At 42.2% G+C, this 21,467-nt stretch overlaps 4 protein-coding genes and 1 pseudogene across 5 annotated transcripts; 2 read left to right on the plus strand and 3 right to left on the minus strand.

Annotated features, from left to right (window-relative positions):
- The first annotated feature begins 521 nt into the window (after window positions 1–521).
- On the plus strand, window positions 522–1,735 carry LOC110190099 (adenosine 3'-phospho 5'-phosphosulfate transporter 2 pseudogene; annotated as a pseudogene). Its single transcript, XR_015271851.1, has one exon. The product of XR_015271851.1 is annotated as an adenosine 3'-phospho 5'-phosphosulfate transporter 2 pseudogene (transcript).
- A 1,101-nt stretch (window positions 1,736–2,836) lies between these two features.
- Zcchc7 (Zinc finger CCHC-type containing 7) lies at window positions 2,837–10,552 on the minus strand. Its single transcript, XM_020960270.2, has 6 exons — window positions 10,436–10,552; window positions 10,026–10,374; window positions 5,870–8,065; window positions 5,613–5,812; window positions 5,405–5,542; window positions 2,837–5,335 (listed from the first exon to the last, which is right to left on the minus strand). The coding sequence occupies exons 1-6, from the start codon at window positions 10,442–10,444 to the stop codon at window positions 2,990–2,992; spliced, it is 5,238 nt and encodes a 1,745-aa protein (XP_020815929.2). The 5' UTR covers window positions 10,445–10,552; the 3' UTR covers window positions 2,837–2,989.
- On the minus strand, window positions 8,968–9,765 carry LOC110189983 (uncharacterized). Its single transcript, XM_020960271.2, has one exon. The coding sequence runs from the start codon at window positions 9,661–9,663 to the stop codon at window positions 8,992–8,994; it is 672 nt and encodes a 223-aa protein (XP_020815930.2). The 5' UTR covers window positions 9,664–9,765; the 3' UTR covers window positions 8,968–8,991.
- Window positions 10,553–10,915: 363 nt separating the features above from the next.
- kud (oligosaccharyltransferase subunit 5 kud) lies at window positions 10,916–11,429 on the plus strand. Its single transcript, XM_020960241.2, has 2 exons — window positions 10,916–11,051; window positions 11,112–11,429. The coding sequence occupies exon 2, from the start codon at window positions 11,113–11,115 to the stop codon at window positions 11,359–11,361; it is 249 nt and encodes an 82-aa protein (XP_020815900.1). The 5' UTR covers window positions 10,916–11,051; window position 11,112; the 3' UTR covers window positions 11,362–11,429.
- Window positions 11,430–11,441: 12 nt separating this feature from the next.
- On the minus strand, window positions 11,442–13,551 carry TSG101 (tumor susceptibility gene 101). The gene is made up of 7 exons (XM_020960239.2): window positions 13,314–13,551; window positions 13,113–13,197; window positions 12,987–13,052; window positions 12,639–12,914; window positions 12,268–12,488; window positions 11,855–12,204; window positions 11,442–11,790 (listed from the first exon to the last, which is right to left on the minus strand). The coding sequence occupies exons 1-7, from the start codon at window positions 13,356–13,358 to the stop codon at window positions 11,604–11,606; spliced, it is 1,230 nt and encodes a 409-aa protein (XP_020815898.2). The 5' UTR covers window positions 13,359–13,551; the 3' UTR covers window positions 11,442–11,603.
- Between the last annotated feature and the right edge of the window lie 7,916 nt (window positions 13,552–21,467).

The raw sequence follows: 21,467 nt of genomic DNA on the forward strand, positions 1-21,467 counted from the left end.
ATTCTCGACATATCAGACAAGACCTACCCCCCCCCCCCATTTCTCCCTGTCCTTTCTCTTGTCGGAGAAAATAACATCCCAGAACAAAAGCCCAGAATCATTTGTTTTTCAAATAAAGCTAAAATCTGCTCTTGTATACAGCAGCAATTGATTTGGAAGGCGCGTGTGTTTGCCTAACAGCGACTCGCTTAGTCTTTTTGTAGAAAGAAAAACACAAACAAATCCACAATTTTTTTGGTTGATCTCTAAATGCAAGGGGATTTTTATCAGTCGGCTTACATATAATACATATGTTGGCAAATTGGGGGTAAACAAAAGTGGAGTATATAGAAGTATATTAATTTGGCAGTCTCTCTCTCTCTCGATTTAATTGAAGCTCAGCTGCGACAGGGAATTGATGTATCAACTAAAGAGCGGCATGATAACTTAATCTTCGCATTCGATCACATACTTATTATTACAATAATTATAATAATTTAGTTTATAATATTATATTATAAATTGTGATAATTAACTAAAGAATGGCTGAGTCTGTCGGAAGTTCCTCACCGAAGGAGCTGCGTATCCTGTGCTTTGACCTTGGCTCCTTTAACCGACCAACGCAGTTCCTGTTGAGCTGTGTCGGTGTCTTCGTCCTGTATATTCTCTACGGCTACCTGCAGGAGCTGATCTTCACTGTGGAGGGATTCAAACCGTACGGCTGGTTCCTCACTCTCATCCAGTTCGGATACTACATCTGCTTCGGCCTGGTGGAGCGACACTTGGAGGGTCGCCGGAAGAGCGGAGGATCTTTATGGAGGAGCAAACCTGTAGCCCGTTGCATACCCATTAGCACATACCTGGTGCTGGCTGCTCTCACCTTGGGCACCATGGGTCTGTCCAACTCCAGTTTGGGCTACTTGAACTACCCCACGCAGGTGATCTTCAAGTGCTGCAAGCTCATCCCTGTGCTGGTGGGCAGCATCCTCATCCAGAAGAAGCGCTACGGAGTCCTGGACTTTGCGGCAGCCACCTGTATGTGCATCGGACTAGCATGGTTCACGCTCGCGGACTCCCAGATGACACCGAACTTCAATTTGCTGGGCGTGGCCATGATCTCGGGTGCCTTGCTCTGCGATGCCGCCATCGGAAATGTCCAGGAGAAGGCCATGCGGGAGCACAAGGCGCCCAGCAGCGAGGTGGTCTTCTATTCGTACGGCTTGGGTTTCGTCTACCTCTTCGTTATAATGTTGGTAACCGGTCACTTCTTCAGAGGACTCGCCTTCTGCCTGGAGCATCCGCTGCAGACCTTTGGCTATGGCTTCCTGTTCAGCCTCTCTGGGTATTTGGGCATTCAGTTCGTCCTTGCTCTGGTGCGGAGCAGTGGGGCTCCCATAGCAGCCACAGTGACCACCGCTCGCAAGGCGGTGACCATTGCCTTCTCCTTCATCCTCTTCAGCAAACCGTTCACCATGCAGTACCTTTGGTCTGGTCTCATCGTCGTCCTGGGCATCTATCTAAATGTCTACAGCAAGCGGAATAAACTAACGTTCGCCGATATCTGGCAGAGATTTATGTGGTTCACCAGCTCGAAGGATGCACTGTCGACGGAACGCAAGTTCCTCATTGAAGTTTAGTTAGAATACAAAAAAAAATTAACCCTATTCTTGATGAAAGGATTTTCGATATGATCATTTCTAGATTTTTTAGTTAGAATATATTTAGACAAATTGGCACAACTGTTTGCTCCTTAAAAAAAAAATTAAATTAAATTAAAAAAAAAAACAACTCGCATTTTGTCGAGACTCCCGACCGAAGAATACTAAATAAAAGCTACTTCGTTAAACTTTTAATACATTATTTCTAATTTATTTAAGGAAGCGAGAACTCTTGTTCTGTCTGTAATCTATATGAATCTATATCATATATATATTGGAACCCGCTTTTATAGATTCCGAGATTGAGTTTTTAAATTGCTAGTTTATTAAGATATTAATTAATAAACCCCTAATGCAAAACGACACTGGGTACTAGAACGAAATAGCGCCTGCAATGAAGGTTATTTACTTTATTTAACTAATGTAGAAAGCGAACAGACTCTTCCACGTGCGGGCAAACAACATTTTCACGAATAGAATAAAACATTTGATTAAACACCCAAATTTGTGCCAAAATATGAACAATACTTAAGCAAAAAATACACAAAGATGAAGATGCAATTCAAATAATGAGCAGTCGTCGATCCCACGTAGCCGACTTCAAAAGCCTCTAGACCGCTTTTTAGCCTCATGGATAAGCGATATTTTATATATATTCCATGAAGGCAAAACTTAAAGAGTAATGAGAACAAATAAAATCGAAATAATTAAATAAATATGTAGATGAAAAGAATCTAAAGTTATTTTAAAGATATAAATCTCATTAAATTTTTGAAATCCCACGACAACTAATCAAATTTTAAGATTTTGAAATCGAATAAAACTAAAGAAATACAAATTGGTCACACTTCTTTGGCAAACAAATAGATTCACCCAATGTCAACATTTAACCAGCTCTAATAAAATAAACTAATTTTTTATCAAACCAATCGGGCTTCACAATGCACAAATTTATCCAGCTGTTATTGGATAATCCCTAAGACAATAATTCTTAATGTGGATCGTTGTACTTTGATCATAGAGTTGGGTTCAGCAAAAGCTTTCCAAGTGTTTAGTCATCTTCTAGAAAATTTCATTATCAATAAAGCCTACTTTTTTGAGGCTGTCGTAAATATTAATGAATATTTACTATAGTTGTTAAAATATTTCCTTAAGAAAAATTGTATAATTTTCCAATCCATAAAGAAAACTTTTTATAATTGCGAAAATAGTCAGTAATGTATTTATTCGGTATATGGGTAATATCTTTCAGATACCCAATGATGTGAAATCTGTTGTTGGCATTTGTTAAACAAAATGAAAGTGTTCCCCCCAAGAAAACCCCAAATCCCAGACCCCGGTGGGCTCGCTCCTCAGTTGAGCAAAAGCGTATGAAGCCTTATGACAGCACGGTAATCGTTGTGCGACAACTGGCCACGCTGCGATCGCTGGAGCACCCGATTCAGGCGCTCCACGGTGTCGGAGTTTGAGGCCATCTTGAACAGATCATCGAGGTACTTGAACGACTCGCGCGACCAGAACATGGACGGTTTGTTGGCGTCTTTGTTAATGCTGCCGCCCTGATCGTTGCGTTCCATTTTGGCCAGCAGGTTGACGCACTCTGGATTAAGGGTCTGGCGGAGCTGCAGATCGGCGCGGGACCGTTGCTGGGGATTATTGAAGGGCATAACAGGTGTGGATTGTGGTCGTCTCAATTGGTGTTGCTGCTGCTGCTGCTGTAGCTGCTGTCTATGCTGTTGTTGCAGACGTTGCTGATGTTTCTGCTGCTGTTGCGCAATATGTTGCAGCATGTGCTGCTGACGCTGCAGACGTTGTTGCTGCTGCAAGCGTTGCTGTTGTTGATTGTTCTGCTGCTGCTGGATGATATTTTGCAACTGCTGCTGATCTTGTTGCTGCCTAATCATGTTTTGTAGCTGCTGCTGCTGCTGGGTTTGCTGCTGCAGCAACAGAGCCTGCCGTTGCTTCTTCTTTGGCATCTTAGTCGGTGGCGGCGGCGGCGCCATACGCCAGGCTGGCGGAGGTGGCGGAGTCGGTGATGGAGCACGTTTAGCCGGCGAAGGAGCACGCTTAGTCGGCGATGATGGCGCCTTCTTGGCCTGCAATCCCAGTAGAATGGGATCCAAGTGCAGCGAAGGCAGACGATTCTTCTGATCCAAACGACCGTAGCTATTAATCAGCGAGTCATAGTTCGGATGCTGATATGAGGTGAAGATCATGCGCCAATGCTCCTCGATCTCGTTCCGCAGCTCAGGCGTGGCGTTCTCATCTGGCGAGAAATCGTCTACCAGGCGGCGCAACAGGACCAACAACTGATCCAGATGCGTGTTGCCGTTGACGAGACCCGCTTGGCCCACCAGGATCATGTTCAACTGGCGACGCTTCTTTTCTGCCATCTTGAAGCCGTTCTTAGTGTTCATTTCCTCCAATTCCTTGATGCGAATGTAGTGGTTCTTGGCGTTGCCAAGATTGCTAGTCAGACTGTTGATTCCGTCACGCAAGAAGCGAATCAGCACATCGATTCTCTTCGGCGGCTTCTGGCTCTGAAACTCGATGCTCTTACGCTTCACTTCCTGGTGGCGTCGCAACAATTTTAATTGCAGATCCTCCTGGTGTTCCTTCAACCCATAGATCACAAGAACATAGCCGTAGTCCTTGAAGTCCATGCGCACGCTCACCTGGCACTGTTTGGCGGTGGCGGCCAGGAAGGTCCGACCCTCGGGACTAAAAAGATACTCTGATTGATCGCGAGCCATTATGATTTTTCCTTCGCATGGAATATCTCGAGGCTCCTCGATATCATCACTCTGTTGCATGTTGCCACTTTTGCCACTGCTGCTGGCATTCACGCACATAGAGATGCCCCGGCTGTTGGAGGATACCTCGAAATCGTCGTCGAGGGATGTACTCAGGGGTATGACATCCGGTAGATTGGCCAATGGATGGTCGGAGGGTAGACTATCTCCTTTATCCTCGGTGGTCGTTGAGCTGGGGACCTCAAAGTGCTCGGAGAAACTGTAATTTGAGTCCGAGTCGAGCTCATGGGATGCCACAGGTGGCCTAGCTGTTATCGTTTCCTCAGCTTCTTGAGTCTGAGAATTGCTGGTGATTTCCTCACGTTGAATGGAAGGGGCTTCGTCCGTGTCAGCCGGCGCTTCAGCCTCTAGGGGTGCATCCTGTGCAGCTTCATTCTCTACAGGTGCTTCCATATTGGGTTCCTCCTCACCAAGGACTGGATTTTCCTTTTCCTTGTCAGCTGATTCCACTGCGGAAGCAGGGGCTTCACCTAGAGCCGCCTTCGCCTGAGCGTTGGGGACGTAGTCATGGGCAAAATATACCTTCGCTGGCATCTCTGTCAGAGCTGTGCTCGACTTTCGCTTGACCGACTGGGGCCTGGCCAAAGCCGCTTTGATAAGGAACCGAGAATAGTAGCTATTCTTGGGCATTTTTGAGATGCTCCACTTGAAGTAAAATGGAGTCTCTAAAGCATAAAAGCTACCCAGATCGCTGAGATCGCCTAGGGGTCCACTGCGATCCATGTAGATCTTCTGGTGCGATACAATCTGACTCGTGTAGTTGTTGCTACGAAAGTCGCCAATGCGCTGGCGACAATTCTCGAAGAGATGGCCACGCCCGGCGCAGAAGCTGCATTGTTTCATCTTGTACTGTACATGGCTATCCAGTTCCGCGTTGGATCGAGTCTGTTGAGGAATCGGGAAGAGAGCATTAGATGTACTGCCTCAGAGTTGCAGGAAATATGTTTTTATTACCGTGGAGTGATAGCGACGCCACTTGTCCGGGCACTGATCCGTGCCATGGCCCCTCATCTTGCATAGCTGACAGACCAGGCGACTGTGGAAGGAGCATTTGTTGCACTGCTGCACATAGATGGCCTGCTTTGAGCCGCACTACAAAAGGATAAGAGTAATCATGGGAAATGATTATATATTATAATTTTAACTAATTTCCTTTACTTACCCCAAAACAGATAGCATTGGGACAGCGCGGCTCGGCATGTCCAACGATGCCGCACATGAAACAGATGAGTGGCTTCCTCGGACGAGGGCACTTGGACCGTACATGACCCATCTCGGCGCAATTGTTGCACTTGGCATGGGAACGGGGTCGCATCACCGGATATCGATCCGCATTGTTAATTTTCCATTCCTGCCGATGTGCTAAATATAAGGAAAATATATCAATAAGTTTTCTTGGTAAGTCTCCCCTGCACTCACCACTCATGGACCTGTGCAGCTTGTGGACGGAGAAGTGCTCGCCATTCCAACTGTCGTCGTAGAAGCGGCGCATCTCTTCGTTCCAGCCAATGAGTTGCCCGCCACTTGGCAAACTGTCGTCATCTGTAAGGCCTGGCAAATTGCGCTCCACTTGGATCTGTGGCTCTTCCATTGTCACATCCTCATCGTTCTCATCGGGATCAGCCTCCTGCAGCTCGTTGGAGGTTTCCATAGTCTCCTCCACAGTGCTGTCTACGATTTTGTCCCGAGAATCTTCTTCTTCGTCGGAAATGTAGCCGCTGGCATCCTGTTCCTCGTCATTAGAGGCTGGTTTCCGGGTTTGAGCTTCGATGCGCTCAAACACAGCCGCTATGCGATCAGTCATGGCATCCTGAAACTCTGCCTCGCCCTGGGAGCCTGCATCGGAGCCAATGGAAACGGTTTCGAGGGCGTCACTACTAGATGGCTGCTCCCTGACCAGTTCCTGCTCCTGCTTCAACAGTCTCTCCGCAATTTCCCGGGCACTCGGCAGTTCTTCCTCCGGTACGGACTCGGAGCTGGCCTCCTGGCTAGGCGATAGCATTGGCTTTTTAGTTCGAGCCGCCTTCTTCGGATTCTCCTCGGAGCTGCGCCTGGTGCTGATTCTGCGAATTTTGCGCTTGCACCGCTCTACGGCCATGCCACGGGCAATGCCCGGCACACCGGTGGAATGGACACCGTCGTCGCTATCTGAATCATTTCCGCCGTCCTCGTTGTTTGCAGACTCCGACTGGCTGTGGTTGTTGGCCGAAAAGGAACGCTTGCGCAGACGCTTCGTCTTATGTACGCTGGGCTCCACCACCTCCTCCACGGACGCGGAGCTGTCGGAGGGCGAGTCTACGTTACGTATAATCGTTGGCGTTACTTTGGGTTTGGCCTTCGAATAGATGCCACTCTCGGTAAGATCGGATTCGCTCTCGTAGACGTCCAGGGCCCTGAATTGCTGCTCGTCGTCCACGCGATAGTTCTGTTTGATCTCATCAAGGCGAGAAGGCGGAATAAATTCGTATTCCGAGGAGGTATCTTGTGCTTGAAGGTTTGTCTCCTGATCGGCTGCCGCCTCCTCCACAATGTTTGCCTGATTTTCCTGATCGATCTCAGCCTCCCTGATGGCATTCTCGGTAAGCACCAGCAGGTCATCGTCATTGGCCTTCTCTCTTTCGGCCTGCAGTCGGCAGGTGTCCTTCTGGACTATAAAGTCATCGCTGGACATGACCGAACTGCAAGGCGACTGCATAGAGGGTGGCACAATACCGGTAACCGCTCCCACTTCGGGTTCAGTAATGCACGACAAGCCCAGCCTTACATCCGCCGCATCCATGGCATTCTCCTCATGATACACCTCAGAGGCTGTCGCTGCTGCAGCTGCAGCTGAACTTGTGCTAGGCTGCTCGTTGTCGCTGGCATCTAGATCAATGATAGGTACTGGCGGTAAGGGTACAATCACAACATCATCGGAGGAATTGCTAATGTCACTCTCCGCCAAATCCACAAATTCCACCGGTGCTGCGTTGAGCTGCTTGCGTTGCTTCTTATTTGCCTGGGCCTGTTTTGATTTCTGCTTTTTGGCCGCCAAACGCTGCATCTGCTCCAGCTTCCGATTGGCCTTGCCAAAGGGACCAGGACCTGTTTGCTGCTGTTGCTGTTTATTCTGCTGTTGTTTGTTCTGTTGCTTGCCCTGCTGCTGCTGCTGCGGTTTATTTTGCTTTTTGGGCGAGCAGTTCGGTGGGATGGCCACCAGGAGCCGCTGGTCAAAGCGCTCCTCCTCGTAGGCTTCTTGGTTTACTTTGGTGGCAGTGTTGATTGCCTGACCTTTGGGCTTTTGTACTCCTGGCGACTGCTGAGGCGAAGGTTTATACTTCTGCTCCTGTTTTGTCTGTTGATTCTGATTCTGCTTTGGCTTTTGATTATTTTGTTGCTGCTTCTGTTGTTGATTTTGTTGCGGCTTCGGTTGCTGTTTTTGATGTGGGCTCTGCTGCTGCTGCTTTTGAGCCTGATTTTGCTGCTTTTTATTGGTTTGTGGGTTTTGATGTTGTTTTGATTGTGCATTTTGCTGCTGCTGCTTTGGAGAATGGTTTGGGGCTTTAGGTTGGCTGGACGTTTCCCCATTTTTCGGCGAAAGAGGTGGGCTTTTCACAACGGGTGGATTTTCAGGAGCTGCAGGAAAAATAGGAAATTATATTAAAGAGCTTCATCTTGATAATTAATATACATATATTTTTAAAGAAGAATACGTAAGAGCATTTTCATAAATTTATATAATATTTATGTACAAAAAATATTGGGTATGTATTCATTTATATTTGTTTGAACAAACAATAACACTCAGAATTTAGCTTTAAAGATCAGAACGGAAATATCTATAGAGAATAGATAATTCCCCTAAGCATGCTGAAAGAAATTAAGCTCCTTAGACAAATCCCCCTTATTTGTTTAGATTTTTCCAACATGTACTTGCATGTAAGCGAAAAGTCCAAAACACAATAGCTTCGGCTATTATCAGTACAAAAGTTGTATGTGTTTGCACTTTTGGTTATTTTTTACGGAACAAAATAAACAAATCTACGAATTTCCTATTGTTGAATAAGAAATACAATGACAATAGTTATAGATATTTCACAGCAGATCATCTTATTGCACCAGTATCTCTTACTTAAGGCAAGGAAAGAGTCCACCTTCTACGTGGGAAATAATGGAAACACATATTCAGCAATTATCAAAAACGTATAAACTTTTTCCTATAAATACCAAAGTAAAACCCAAAACTTTTATAGCAATACAGTAGTGACACGCCACAGAGACAGAGAACTGAAGATGCTTTTCCAATTTAACCTCCTCTTCGGTTTGATGGCTCTCATAACCTCGGTCCTTGCTGCTGATCCTGCCACGCCTACTTCTCCAACGTTGCCGACTTGTGAAACAAGTAGTTCCAATGTAACTCCTTAGGCTAACAATTCAAAAATTATAAAACCCAGAAGTTTGCTACGTTCAAGGATTTCCAGAGTGGTTATGAAAAGAGGTGCCCCCGCTAGTCTTCCCACCACTAGACTGCTCATACATTCTCATATGAATTTGGGGACACTTTAATAGCAGGGTGGGTTCAGCAAATGACTTAGACGCGCATTGACCATATCCTGAACGTTCACATCACCCAGGCTGTAGCCTTGATCGACCAGCTGCGCCAGCTGATCCTCGCTGATGTGATAAATGACAAAGGCCTCTGCCTGCAGATCCGATCTATTCGGCCACAGCAGAACCCGCACCGCTGTGCGAAATTCGTCGATCGCCCCTCTGATTAGCTGCTGAGCCTCCGATAGATTTGCCAGAGGCACCATGTTCAGGCCCTCCTCAGACTGCTTCGTCTGCTGCACCTTGAGAGCCTGTTCCAGGCGCCCGACCAACCGCATAAACACGAACCTTCGGTAGCGCTCCTCGAAATGCTGCCGTGGCATATTGTGCCGATTCATCTCTCGATGGACCAAGGCTGAGATGATAATGGCATCCACACAGGAGCCCATCACGTGCACGGTGGCAATCAGCACAATGGCTGAGAGCACGTACTCGACAAGTCGCCTGTTCAACTCCTCACACCAAAAGAAAAGATCACTGCCGTGCCACACAAGCTTGTAGTGAAGCAAGCACACGATGCAAATAAGGTCCACGGTGGCCAGTGCCAGGGTATAGTGGTTGAGTTGACTTAACCACCCAATAAGCGCCTGTAGGCGGTCTGACAAATGTCTCATTAAGCAGGTCATCGTCGGGGGATAGAGATAATTTTGAAGGAAAGCCAAAAAATGTTTTTTGAAAGGGGTAGAATCGAAAGTTCAACTCCAAAAGACAGGTTGATTGTTAGGAAAAGGTAGGATTCGACCTAGGTGCAGTTGAGCGTAAAACCATCGAACTTGAGGATCGGAGCCCGCCAGCATGAACTGACTAAATAAATCGACCCTAAAATCACTAGAGTAAGATGAAAAAAAGCAGCAAAAGCAATTGTATTGAAAATAAATTAAACTGCGATTTAAATATACATATAATCGCGCATTTATACCACAACAGATGTATGTACATATGTACAAGCCTATAAAGCCACCCCTACTGATTAAATTTTATTACTCACCTGTGTTTGATTTGTTTGGTATCGCACGCTGATCCTCCTCTGGCTCTTTCACCTGCCCCTCCACTCCCTCCATCCAGTAGCGAGGCTTCTGCCGTCCCTGATTGTTGATCACCCGCGTTTCTGAGACGAAACGCTGGGATGACTGCTGACCTGGTGGCGGGTTATTCCTTTGCTTATGCATCGAAGGAGGTGGCATGCTTCTGGCGTCCGCATCCTGGTCGCTGGCTGGCTGTTTTTCCAGCATCAGCTGATCCGCAGCACCTTGCTCGGCAGCTCCATCGCTGTAGTGGATCGAGGCGTAGAGAATCGATTCTATCTCGTTCAGGCGTTCGCTATCCAGTTCTTCCAGCTGCAGGAGATCAAGGAATAGATGTTATGATTGTCTCAAGTGTGCTATGGAAACTACCCACATCGGCCATCGTATGCGTCTTTGTTTTCCTTTGTTTTTTCTTTCGTTTTTCTTGCGCATTGATAATTATATGTTTTTTTGAGAAAAGAGAGCACGTTGATGGAAGAGTACTAGAGGTGGTACTATCGACGTCGAGCTGAACGACTATCGAGGCAGCTGATAGTTTTGATAACTATCGATAGCACAAAAAAAGCTTTATTTTGAAAATATTTTATAATAATAATTCTCGTTAGTTTTTATTTTTAATTTAATTTTTAAATTAATTTAAATTTAGATTTGTTCAAGGCCTATTAAAATTATAGGGAGTAAGCTAAGAAGCAAATAAAATACATTTATCTAGTGAAAGTAATTTTATTACAAGGAAGGACGACTTTATAGATTTTATTTATATATGTGTAATTTAACATTAAAACAATTATTTTTTAATTTATAAAGTATTTGAATGTTTGTTGTAAATAGTTCAATATAAAATTTTCATTTTGATTCCTCGTGACTAACATCGTTATCGATAGTGGGTGTCCACCGATTGCGATTCGGAGAAAGGCAACTCTAGCAGCCGGGCCACGTACAATTTGCTACAAAAAAATAACAAGATTTAATAGAAACTAAAGAACAATGTAAGTTGGCATATAATCTGTTGAATTAATTGCAACTCTAACTACTTACGGGATATACAGCATGGATACGATGACTCGCTACGTTTCGCCCGTGAACCCGGCCGTTTTCCCCCACCTTGCGACCGTGCTCTTGGTCATCGGCACTTTCTTCACCGCTTGGTTCTTCATCATCGTGGTGTCGCGGAAGAACCTGAAGGATAACTCCAAGGAGAGTTCACTCATCAAGGAACTGCTGATTAGCCTGTGTGCGTCCATATTCTTGGGCTTTGGCATCGTGTTCCTGCTCCTAACCGTCGGTATTTACGTATGAAATTAAGGCTAATCATCACCATTCCGCGTATAAAATAAACATAAAAGCAGTCTGTGGGCGTAAACGTACAACATGAGGCCTTCTCTTTCTTTACGTTTATTGTAATTTCAATTTCAAAGATTCAATTTTGAGCTTAAAACAATGTCGAATATATGTATTAACGCTAACATATTAATCGTCTACACGTGCACAATCTTTCCCCCGCAATCCAATAAGAGATCACGGCCAGCCATGCGACATTCTTATCCGGCCAGTCCGGCCTTCTGTCTGCACTTCTGCATGGTGGCCCGCAGGATAAACTGCTTGCGGGACAGCTGGCGAACGTGCTTGAGGAAGGTCTCCAGGTCGATGACACCGCCGCGCAGGCCCTCGCCCAGGTAATAGATTGCATCCTCGGTGGCAGCCTCGTCGGCATAGGCATTGAGTAATCTGTGAGGGTAGATGAGAGATTATATCTCTTTTTTAGACATCCCGTTTAGAAATCACGACTCACTGTCGGTATAGCGGCGCTGTGGTGGTCACTGCCTCGTCCGGATCAATGGCCTCGGCGTTCTCCAGCGCCTCCAGGCTCTTTTCCAGCTCCTGCTCTTTGTCCTTCAGCACACTGATGTTCTTCTGCAAGTCTACATGTTCGCGCTCGAGGCGCGAAATAATGGCATCAATCTTCGCGCTGCCCTCAACTAGCTCTTGTTTGGTGCGATTAAGCGTTTCGATTTCAGCCTGATACTGATTAACCTTCTCCTGGATGCGACGGCGCAGTTTATCCTCTACAGCACTAATTAGTGATGCTTTGATGTGTTCCTCGGTAATAGTTCCCGTGGAACTAGCATTGGATGAGGGGTTCTATGGGAGAACAGACATTTAGCTTGCTTTTAAAGATTTTGTTGATCGATGATGGAATCTTACATAGCCCCCAGCTGGTGGGTAGCCACCACTACCCCCGCCTGGCTGCGGGAAATTCATGTAGGGCGGATAGGGTCCGGCTGCTGGCCCAGGGAAACCACCGCCTCCAGGCGGATAGGGTCCGAAACCGGAGCCAGTGGGATACGGCGGAAAATTGCCACCGGCTGTGGGATATGGCAAAGCCGAGGTACTGCCGCTCGGTCCTCCCGACTGTGGCATGAAAGCTAAAAAATAAATAAAACAGGTAAAAGGTTATCAGGGAAGCTTTAGAAGATACTGATAAGACAACCAAACAAACGGAATAACCATTGTTTCCGATTAAGATAAGATTATGTGAAAGTGGAAAACTCTGAAAATTCATTCAGAATACTCACAGTTCGGCGGATATGGCGATGAAATTTGCTCCTTCGGCTTTGAGTAGACTGGCGGATGGTCGCCGAAGGTGACGATCATCACTTGGATTAGCGACAGTAGGTCGGAGGAGTTCGGCTGCCAGTCGTGCAGGTACGGCAAGTAGACCTTGCCATTGTGATCCACGTACATGGACACCTTTATCTGCATTGTGGGCGTGGGCCTAACGAAGCACATAGGCGCATTCTGAGGATGTGTGTCCATCAGCCATATACAAATGGGAATGTAGTAGGTGTTATCTGAGATACAAAGAAAAAACGTTTACATCACAATATAAACAAATGTGAGGTATTATAGGTTGCTGTACTTACTTTTATAGACCACGGGAATAGTGCCCTGGAGGGTGAACAACTTCTTGGAGTTGCCATCGTTGAAAACTGGAAATAAAAAGTTCGTTGAGGGTTATCTTGGCTTTCAACCTGGGAGCTGCTACTTACTGAACGTCTGCAGGTCGTAGGTCAAGCTGCGGTATGTCGTGATCACATCCATAACATCCTTCTTAGTGGCTCCCACATATTTGTACTAAAATGGATAAATAATTAATTATTTGGTCAATTGCGTTGCGTGCAATAGAATCCGGACAATAAAAAAGGCAAATCCCAGAGAATGGGGCTATGACTCATCTGCGGGGGCCTCACCTTTGAGAGATACGTTGTGATTTGTGTCTCCTCGACCGCCGGCATTATCGCACTGTGGTTGACAATTTAGGGCCTTATTGCGACTATTGCATTAAATTAACCGAATTTATTGTAGCACTCCGAAGGTAACAATAAAAAATTAAGACAATAGGTAATGTCACTATCGATAGTATTGACGTTTTTAGAAAGAGTAAGATATTGTCCAGCATCGATATTTCTATCGATAGGATCGGTGGTGCTGCCACCGTTGGAACAATTATACATATTAAAAGTATAGATGATATATACAGTTTAAGATCAATCCTATGGTATATATCTTATAAAATAATAAGAGTAGCTATTAAGCTGTTTTCTTTTTTCTTCTAGAGCTGCCATTCACTTTGGTCAATAGCCAATGTTGCCAGACTTTATCAAAAAGAAGCCGTTAAAATTGTTTTTTTTTAAATTGGCAACTTGAAAGAACATAAAAAGAATTTATAACATTTTACATTAGGGCATTATAAAATAAGAGGATACTATAGACTTTGATGTTTATTTTATTGTAGTTTATTGTATTGTATTTGCTTTATTTGAATGAACTTTTAAAATAAATACAAAATTCAGATTAAGAATTAAAATAGATTTCATAGAAGTTGCAATGAAAGTTGTCTCTGTTTATATTGAAATTTTGTTACACGTGTTTGACCTCAGTTTTACATTTAAATCCTACATTAATATATAAGTTGCTCCAAGTTTGCCTTTTACTTCTGTGGTTCATTAAAAAGTTGAACTCATTTATTTAATTCGGATGTTCTTTTGGATTCTTTCAAGAAATTTATGTTTCCGAAATAAAGATAAATCGTGTGGCTTTAAGTGAACCGAACACAGAATCTGAATTTAAAGCTTAACATTCTTAAATTTATTACACTCTTCGCCTGGTGACTTTAATTAACCAAATCGTGTTCCGATCGAAGCCCTCGGGCTAGCTTTTGCTACAATTAATACAATTAATCCAAAAACGTGCCATTTACTGCCTGGCTTATCTCTGCAAAACAAATCCATGTACAGGGACCCATTGCTCCACTCGTTAAGCCTAATTGTGCCCACAAATTGGCGCGAGTCGTTAAACTTTTTCGAGGCACTTTGTCGCGAATTTCAATTCCGTTGCGGATTCCGGCTTTGACAGTAATTACGTCCAATGTCTCAAGTTCGCGCACATAAAATTTCGATTCCAAGGAAGGTCAGATCTAATGCCTTTTGTTACTGTTTGCCTTGTTGATTGATTTCTGGCCGAAGCGTAATCAATGAGCCAGTGAACACTTTACAGTAGCAGAACGCTATCATTAAGGGTAGATCCGTGGCCGTGGGACTGCTGGGTATGTTGGAGTATTTCTAGGTATTTATGTAAATTTTTCAAACCGACTATAGCCTGGTCTACAAAATAATTAAATACATTTTAAGAAGATGTATAAATTAACATAACAAAAAGAATGAAACGTGTAACATTTTTTATATTATATTATTTTTGAAATGATTTTACTGAACAATATTTAAACAATATTTTACTTAACAATTGATTATATTTATTTTATTTTATAATTTCGTAATATATTACAATATATTAATAATACAGAATTTGTATATATTTATTATTTATATTTTTGTTATCAAAACTAAGTTTATTTAAGCTAATTGGAGAGTAATAATTTCATATTTTCATTATATTACGTAATAAAATGTACCTTTCGCATCACTGGGTATAGATGGCTTCGGTTGGATGGATTTTTTTTGGTGGAATGGCAAGTGCTTTTGGGCAATTGGCTTCTTGTGCGCTTTGCCTTCGGCGAAAAAAATAAATATAACAAAAAATTGTTGTCTACGTGTACTTGAACTCGCTCGAAGAGCTCGGCTGAGGTTCAAATCAAAAGTGAATTCACATAATTCACTTTGGGCACACTCTTCTGGCTGGCTGGCTGTCTGTCTGCCGATTGCTCATACGCCTGGTGGTCGCTTTTAATTAGCCAACGCGATTCTTATCAAAGTTGGCTACTGGCAGTGGCTGGAAACCAACCTGAAGCTGCTCTGACTCTCGGCTATGCACGGAGAGAAAGAATCGATTTTAATATATATAAAAATATATATAATTTATGACTGTTTTAATTATATAAAAGAGTTCATTTTTAAAAGAATGATAATTAAAATAAAATACTAAATGTTATCTAGATTTTAGTGGGTGTGAATTTAAGTTTATTATTATTTTATTCAAATTAACTTTTAAGAACCTTTTGAAAATCCAATGAAAATTTCAAAAATATCATCTATGTATGATTTAAATATAATAAAAACTGTTTTAGATTTATTTTGCAGTAACTAAATACTTCTGAAAAGATCTTAAAAAATCACATAAATATTTTCCGTGTGCCTTTGTAATTGCCTGGCTTTTGTAAACTTGATTTTCTTAACCGCGTTGACCTCCGGCCAGCTGTGTGTGCTGCTGCTGCTTCTTCCATCGCTGCGATCATAATGATAATCATGGTAATAATCGTGGTAATAATGATCGCGTTCATCGGGTCTTTGTGCCCGTCCGTCTATTCTCTCTTTTGGCTGTGAAATCTTCTAGCCCGCGTCCCAAGGCCAAGCAAATTACAACAAAGCTCCGGGGGCAGCAGCAATTGAGTTCATTATCATAATAACCCATTGACCAACTAACTGTTGTAAGTCTTAGCCGTGAAAAATGGCCGTCTTGGGTTTCACCTGGGCTTCAGAATCGAAAGTATAATGATATATGCATGTACATACGTACATACGTATATGCGAGTTCGGGGACCACCCACGCGGAGATTGGATCTCGTTTAGAAGTCATCAATTTTGTCAACTGAAATCCACGGCCCGATTAATCACTTCACGCCTGCCAATGACTTTTAATGAGCACTCGCCGCCTCCCGCCACCTTGTGAGCTGTGCGGATTTAATGAAAACAATTTCAGCACAACACTCTAAGGCCGAGCACTCCGAGTACTCCGAGTACTTGACCCAAACAAACTCTCCGGCGATAAGTTCTAGCTTGATGGATCCGTTTCGGCGTAATGGACTCGCGCTCAAAGCGGAAGTGGGCAGGCAAAGCTCCGGCTAATTGGCTGCCATTATGTCTTTACATTTTTATAAATAGGAAATCTTCGCTCCGCGAATAGAGATTTATTTTCGGAGTACTTATACAACTTTGGGGTTATAAAAATAAAGCCTAATGAGCGCGCGCAAACAAAATAATAAACTAAAAATAAAGTCTAATCAAGAGAACCGATTTAATTAAACTGTCAGTGAATTCCAAGTGATGACTGCAAAAAGAGATTGCCCAAAATCCCAGGATAATTCCCGGGAATCCATCTCTATCCCAACATGTTATTAATTATTATTACACTTCATTTACCCGGCCCAGTGACCTCTTTGGTTCGACTCTCCAAAGGCGGAACTCCCAAAGAAACTCGAATGTAATGCTATTTAATGCTGTTTATTATTATGCCATAAAGACAATAAAAGCCATGCGAACAAAAGCCCAGCGCAAGAATCAATAATACACCTGATGCTGCCATGACACGACATATATGTGTACATAAATCCAAAGGTATCTTCGGTACCAGCCCCCGCCACTGACAATATCATTAGCAACAAAGAACGAATTTCTGCCAGCATCACTTTGCAGCTATTAATGAACAATACACAAGACATTGGGAAAACAAAACATATCCAAGAACAAATAAATACGTGGAAATATACACACAAAAGCATGAAATATTATTCAATAAGATGCTTGAACTTTGGGCATTAATAGATATAATTTTTTGTGTTCAGTATAGCTGATAATAGTTATTTAATAACTGGAGCTGGGAAGTGATTTCAATTATGAGAGAATATAAAAATAAATGCTTGTGGGATTTTTAAACTTGCTTAATGAAATAGAAAATAATTTGTAAAATAACTCATAATTCTAATAATACCAGACTATCAATCAAAAATATTTTAAACCGTTTAATATTGTTATTATGCATTAGAAAAATAACCCTATTATAAGTAACTTGAAAAAGTACTAAGACGTAAATTAGTATATCAAACTTACTTCTCAGCTAATTATTACTACTAATTAATTCTCTTATAATTCTAGTTCTAATTCAACAAAATAGCTTCGTTTTTATGCCATATTTTTGAGGTGATATCAGTAAGCGTGCTGTATTCCCCTCAGGCAACTCCAAATAGCTTAATTATATATTTCAATTTTCGCTGCTAACTTACATTCATAACCTTCGCTTCTTTACGATGTATATTCTCCATAACTCATCTGACATCTTGCATAACATCTTGGGGCACAAGTTTATGGCTTTTTCGGGCGTATCTGGGGGCCACTTCCGGGTCAAGCCCTGCGTTCAACTGCTGCTCCTCCCATTCCGAGCGCTTCTCTTACAAACGTGAACTCTGCCACTCGTCGAACGTTGAAACCATTAATTAGTAAATTGCTTTGTTTTTGTGACAAAATACCCAAAATTGTTCGTGTGCTGCGATGATTAATGGTTGTTTGATTTGTGCGAACTCCGAATTAGCCATCATTTGTGCGGTGAATCGAACAGGGAATTGGATTCGGGGGACGGGTTCTTCCTCCGGGCGAAAATCTCACAGGTTTGAGAACTGGGAACTCAAAAGATCCGTGGATAAAACCGTAAGCTCCGGTTCCGCATTGTTGGACAGCAAAAAATAGATATAATATGATCAATCACCGGGAGGTTCTTCGAAAAGGCTTTTCAGTTCCACTTTGCCGGCTTTGGACACATCAGTGACAGAGCTGACAGCTCAGAATGTGAAATGAGCTGAGGAAAACCTTCGGTCAGTTTTGTTTTTGAGTTTTCTAGAACCCCCCCAAAAAAAAACCATTTCAAGTGAACTATAATTTTCGAGTGTAATAACAGCGACGACAGGCACAATTACCTACATTTATTTTATTTAGCGCCTCATAGAGGGGGAAGTAACTCAATGTCAGCCTTACAGGAAGCATTTTCAAAAGTACTCACATAGAGAGCTAGCCCTGGCCGCCTTATCATGCCTTAAATAAAAATAAAAAAATATTATATTCTAACTACCAATGCTGTTCGGAATAAAATGAACTGCCATTTGTCTATGTTTATGGCTACTGTTTCGTCGAGTATTATTTTTCGGCTGCTAGATTTCGCATAAAAGTTCAATTAATTATGGAAACAAATGATCGCGAAATGTTTTCGACTTTGATTTCGATTTCGATTTCATTTTGGCTTCTGCTCCGCTATCGTTAGAGCGAAATTTATGAATGATCATTGGCTGACTTGGGGTTTCCAGTTTTTGATTTCATTTCGAATGTTGTGCACGTAATCACCTAGGCCACTCCATTTGTTTTATATAATTCTATGGCCATTTTGCATTGTAATCTTTGCAGGTAAATTAATCGACTCGGTTCACTTTTCTGGCAATTAATAAAGTGGGGAATTATCCATAATCCATCGGTTGGAGCTCCTTTCAAGTGGCAAATTAGAACAGAAGTTGATTGATGCTGATTGAATAAGTTTCGCCTTTAAAGGTGGCCTGTGAGTCACAAAGAAATATTAGTCAGCCTTCAGGTGGGTTGTGTAAATTTATTAAATTAGGAGAAGAGCTTTGGAACTTACCTATGGAAGAATGATGGATTTGTGTCAAGAAATGAGAAGTTCTTTACATTTTTATACAAGGCAATGGTAGTAAAATAGTTATTAAATTTGATATTAAGGCAACTAAGCCTTAAAAATGATAGCAAAGATGTTCTTAAACATATAAAATATATATAATTGCAATAAATTATTATAGATGTAAAAAATCTATGAATTGTTATATTAAGAAACTAATTTTAAATGAAAATATTAAATAATAAATCTATATCAGGAAAACCTTTTGAATATAAGCTTAAAAATAACCATCATTATATTCACTTTATTAATTTTTCGAACCAAAAAAAATTTGTAACTATAATTAATCAAACCTTAAGTATCCCTCTGTATAAGTCTGACTTCCATCTGAAAAAATCCTAACCTATCGCAATAAAATTCCGAGTATCGTTGTAAACTTTGCTTAAAAACACGAAAACCCATTTGTCAACATTTTTATTTTAGTCACAATGCCTTGTTGTTTTCCCCAACTCGAACAAGACACGATAAATTATCAAAAAAAAAAAAAAAGTACACCCTTTAGGGTAAGGGGGGTACGATTATAACAATCACGATCCACAGTAGCACTTCATTGGTCACATCCGACTACCGCAGTTACTCATCTTTGCGATCGGCGACAAGTGCTTCCGGTAATGCGAAGAAAAAAACACCTGACGAAAATCAAAAGACTTAGGCAACGAACTTTTCGACCTTTCTCATGCCCCGGCTACAAATACAACTACAACTACAACTACAACGATTGCCCCTCAAACCCCTTCGCATACAAATGACGGCTTAAGTGAACTTTAATTGTTGCCAGGGCCACGCCCCCTCGCCTTCAGTGAAAAATCCGCCCACTCGAGAGCAACGACAAGTGCTCGAAAATCGATGAGTTTTGGCACGTAATATTGATTTCTGTCCCAGGCCCCAGAACTTATTTTCGTGAGTACGTGACATGGCAGCTGGGCCGGAGATAATGAGAGACCCGAAACCCAAACTGGCCCGATCCCTGTGACCAAGCGGAGGAGCCACGTCACCGCTTATGGAATGCAAGGCGAAGAGCATTCGCTGCGCCTGCTGCTGATTCGGCGGCAATTGACAACAACGCACAACGAACGGCGAGTAGGCAGCCTAAGCTGAATTTAAATTTAAATTCAACAAATTCAGCAAATTCGAGTTAAATGAAAAATTGATGTACCGTCTCTGTGCCGTCTGCTCGGCGGTCGAGGCTCTCGACGAGCGTTAAATGTTTGTTTGGGGTTGACAGTTGTCACTTGGCGTTGTCCGGCATCGGGAGTCCCCAAAAACTCCGTCTCCGTAAAGCTTAAATTTAATTTCCAATAAAATTTAAAATTTAATGCCACTAAAGCTTCTCGAAGTGCTAAGTTACGACACTCTTTTGCGCTCGTGTGCCTCCTTAACAGTTGTTCAAACACAAACAAACTCCAATCGAATCCAAGCAAACAAATCTAGGAAGCCAAACCCCACGTCTGGAGCGACGCCCACAAAGGAGAACTTCAGACTCCAGTCCGTCAGAAGTGCATAAAAAAAAGACATACGAGCGGAGTTAAAGCCAAACTCGAAATCATTTTCATAAACAAACGCGTTCATTGACCAATTTCGTGCCAGCAGACAAGAAACAAAAGTCAGCAATCAAATGCGTCACGCTTGGCTCTAAAGTCAACCACAACAATAACTGGAAAATTTAAATAAAGCAAGACAAGGAAGAAAATATTTTGCCAAAAAATTAAAAAAAAAAACAAGGTAAGTTAAGCAATACACTTCAAAAGTGCAAAAATATATATTTTCCCAAGTCGAAAGAATGCTTCCATTTTGGGGAAATTCTTATGAGAGAACTTTCTTTTTAATATACATATATATATGTATATAATAATAATAATATAATAATTATAATATAAAATGTTAAATGTACAAATTAGGTAGTACAAATAAACATAACATTTTATAATGGTTTTATGAAACATCTTTTAATCCTTAAAACATTATAAAAGTCGATTCGTTTTCCAAAGACTTCTTCCACAACTCCAAGAACTCCTTAAAACTTAATTACCCCTAGCTTTTACAGTGTATTCAGTGCTTCTTTTTGTTAACAAAAACTGGCGCCAGTTGCGTTTTCTTACTAAATTTATTGCTGTTTTTTGCTAATTTAATTTTGCTACGCGCTTTGCAGTTTCCTAAGAATTCGCATGAGAATTCCTCATAACAAATTCAAAATCAGCGTAAATATTTCACATATTTTAAACGTATATTTTATGCATAAATTTACGTTTGATTGGCTGGCGCCAGATGTGCTGAATCATTTGCCAAAATAAATAAAAAATACAAAAGTTTAGATGAAAATCAAATGAAATCCGATTGAGAATGAATTCCAAATGGGAATGAAATGAAAATTGCCAACTGATCAACTCTCAGGGTCAATTGCGGCCGAATGATTGATATGTAATTTGTAATTTCGAATG

This window comes from Drosophila serrata, unplaced genomic scaffold (assembly GCF_035046125.1).
Source record: "Drosophila serrata isolate PLE 108 unplaced genomic scaffold, ASM3504612v1 contig_272, whole genome shotgun sequence".
Lineage (NCBI taxonomy): Eukaryota > Metazoa > Arthropoda > Insecta > Diptera > Drosophilidae > Drosophila > Drosophila serrata.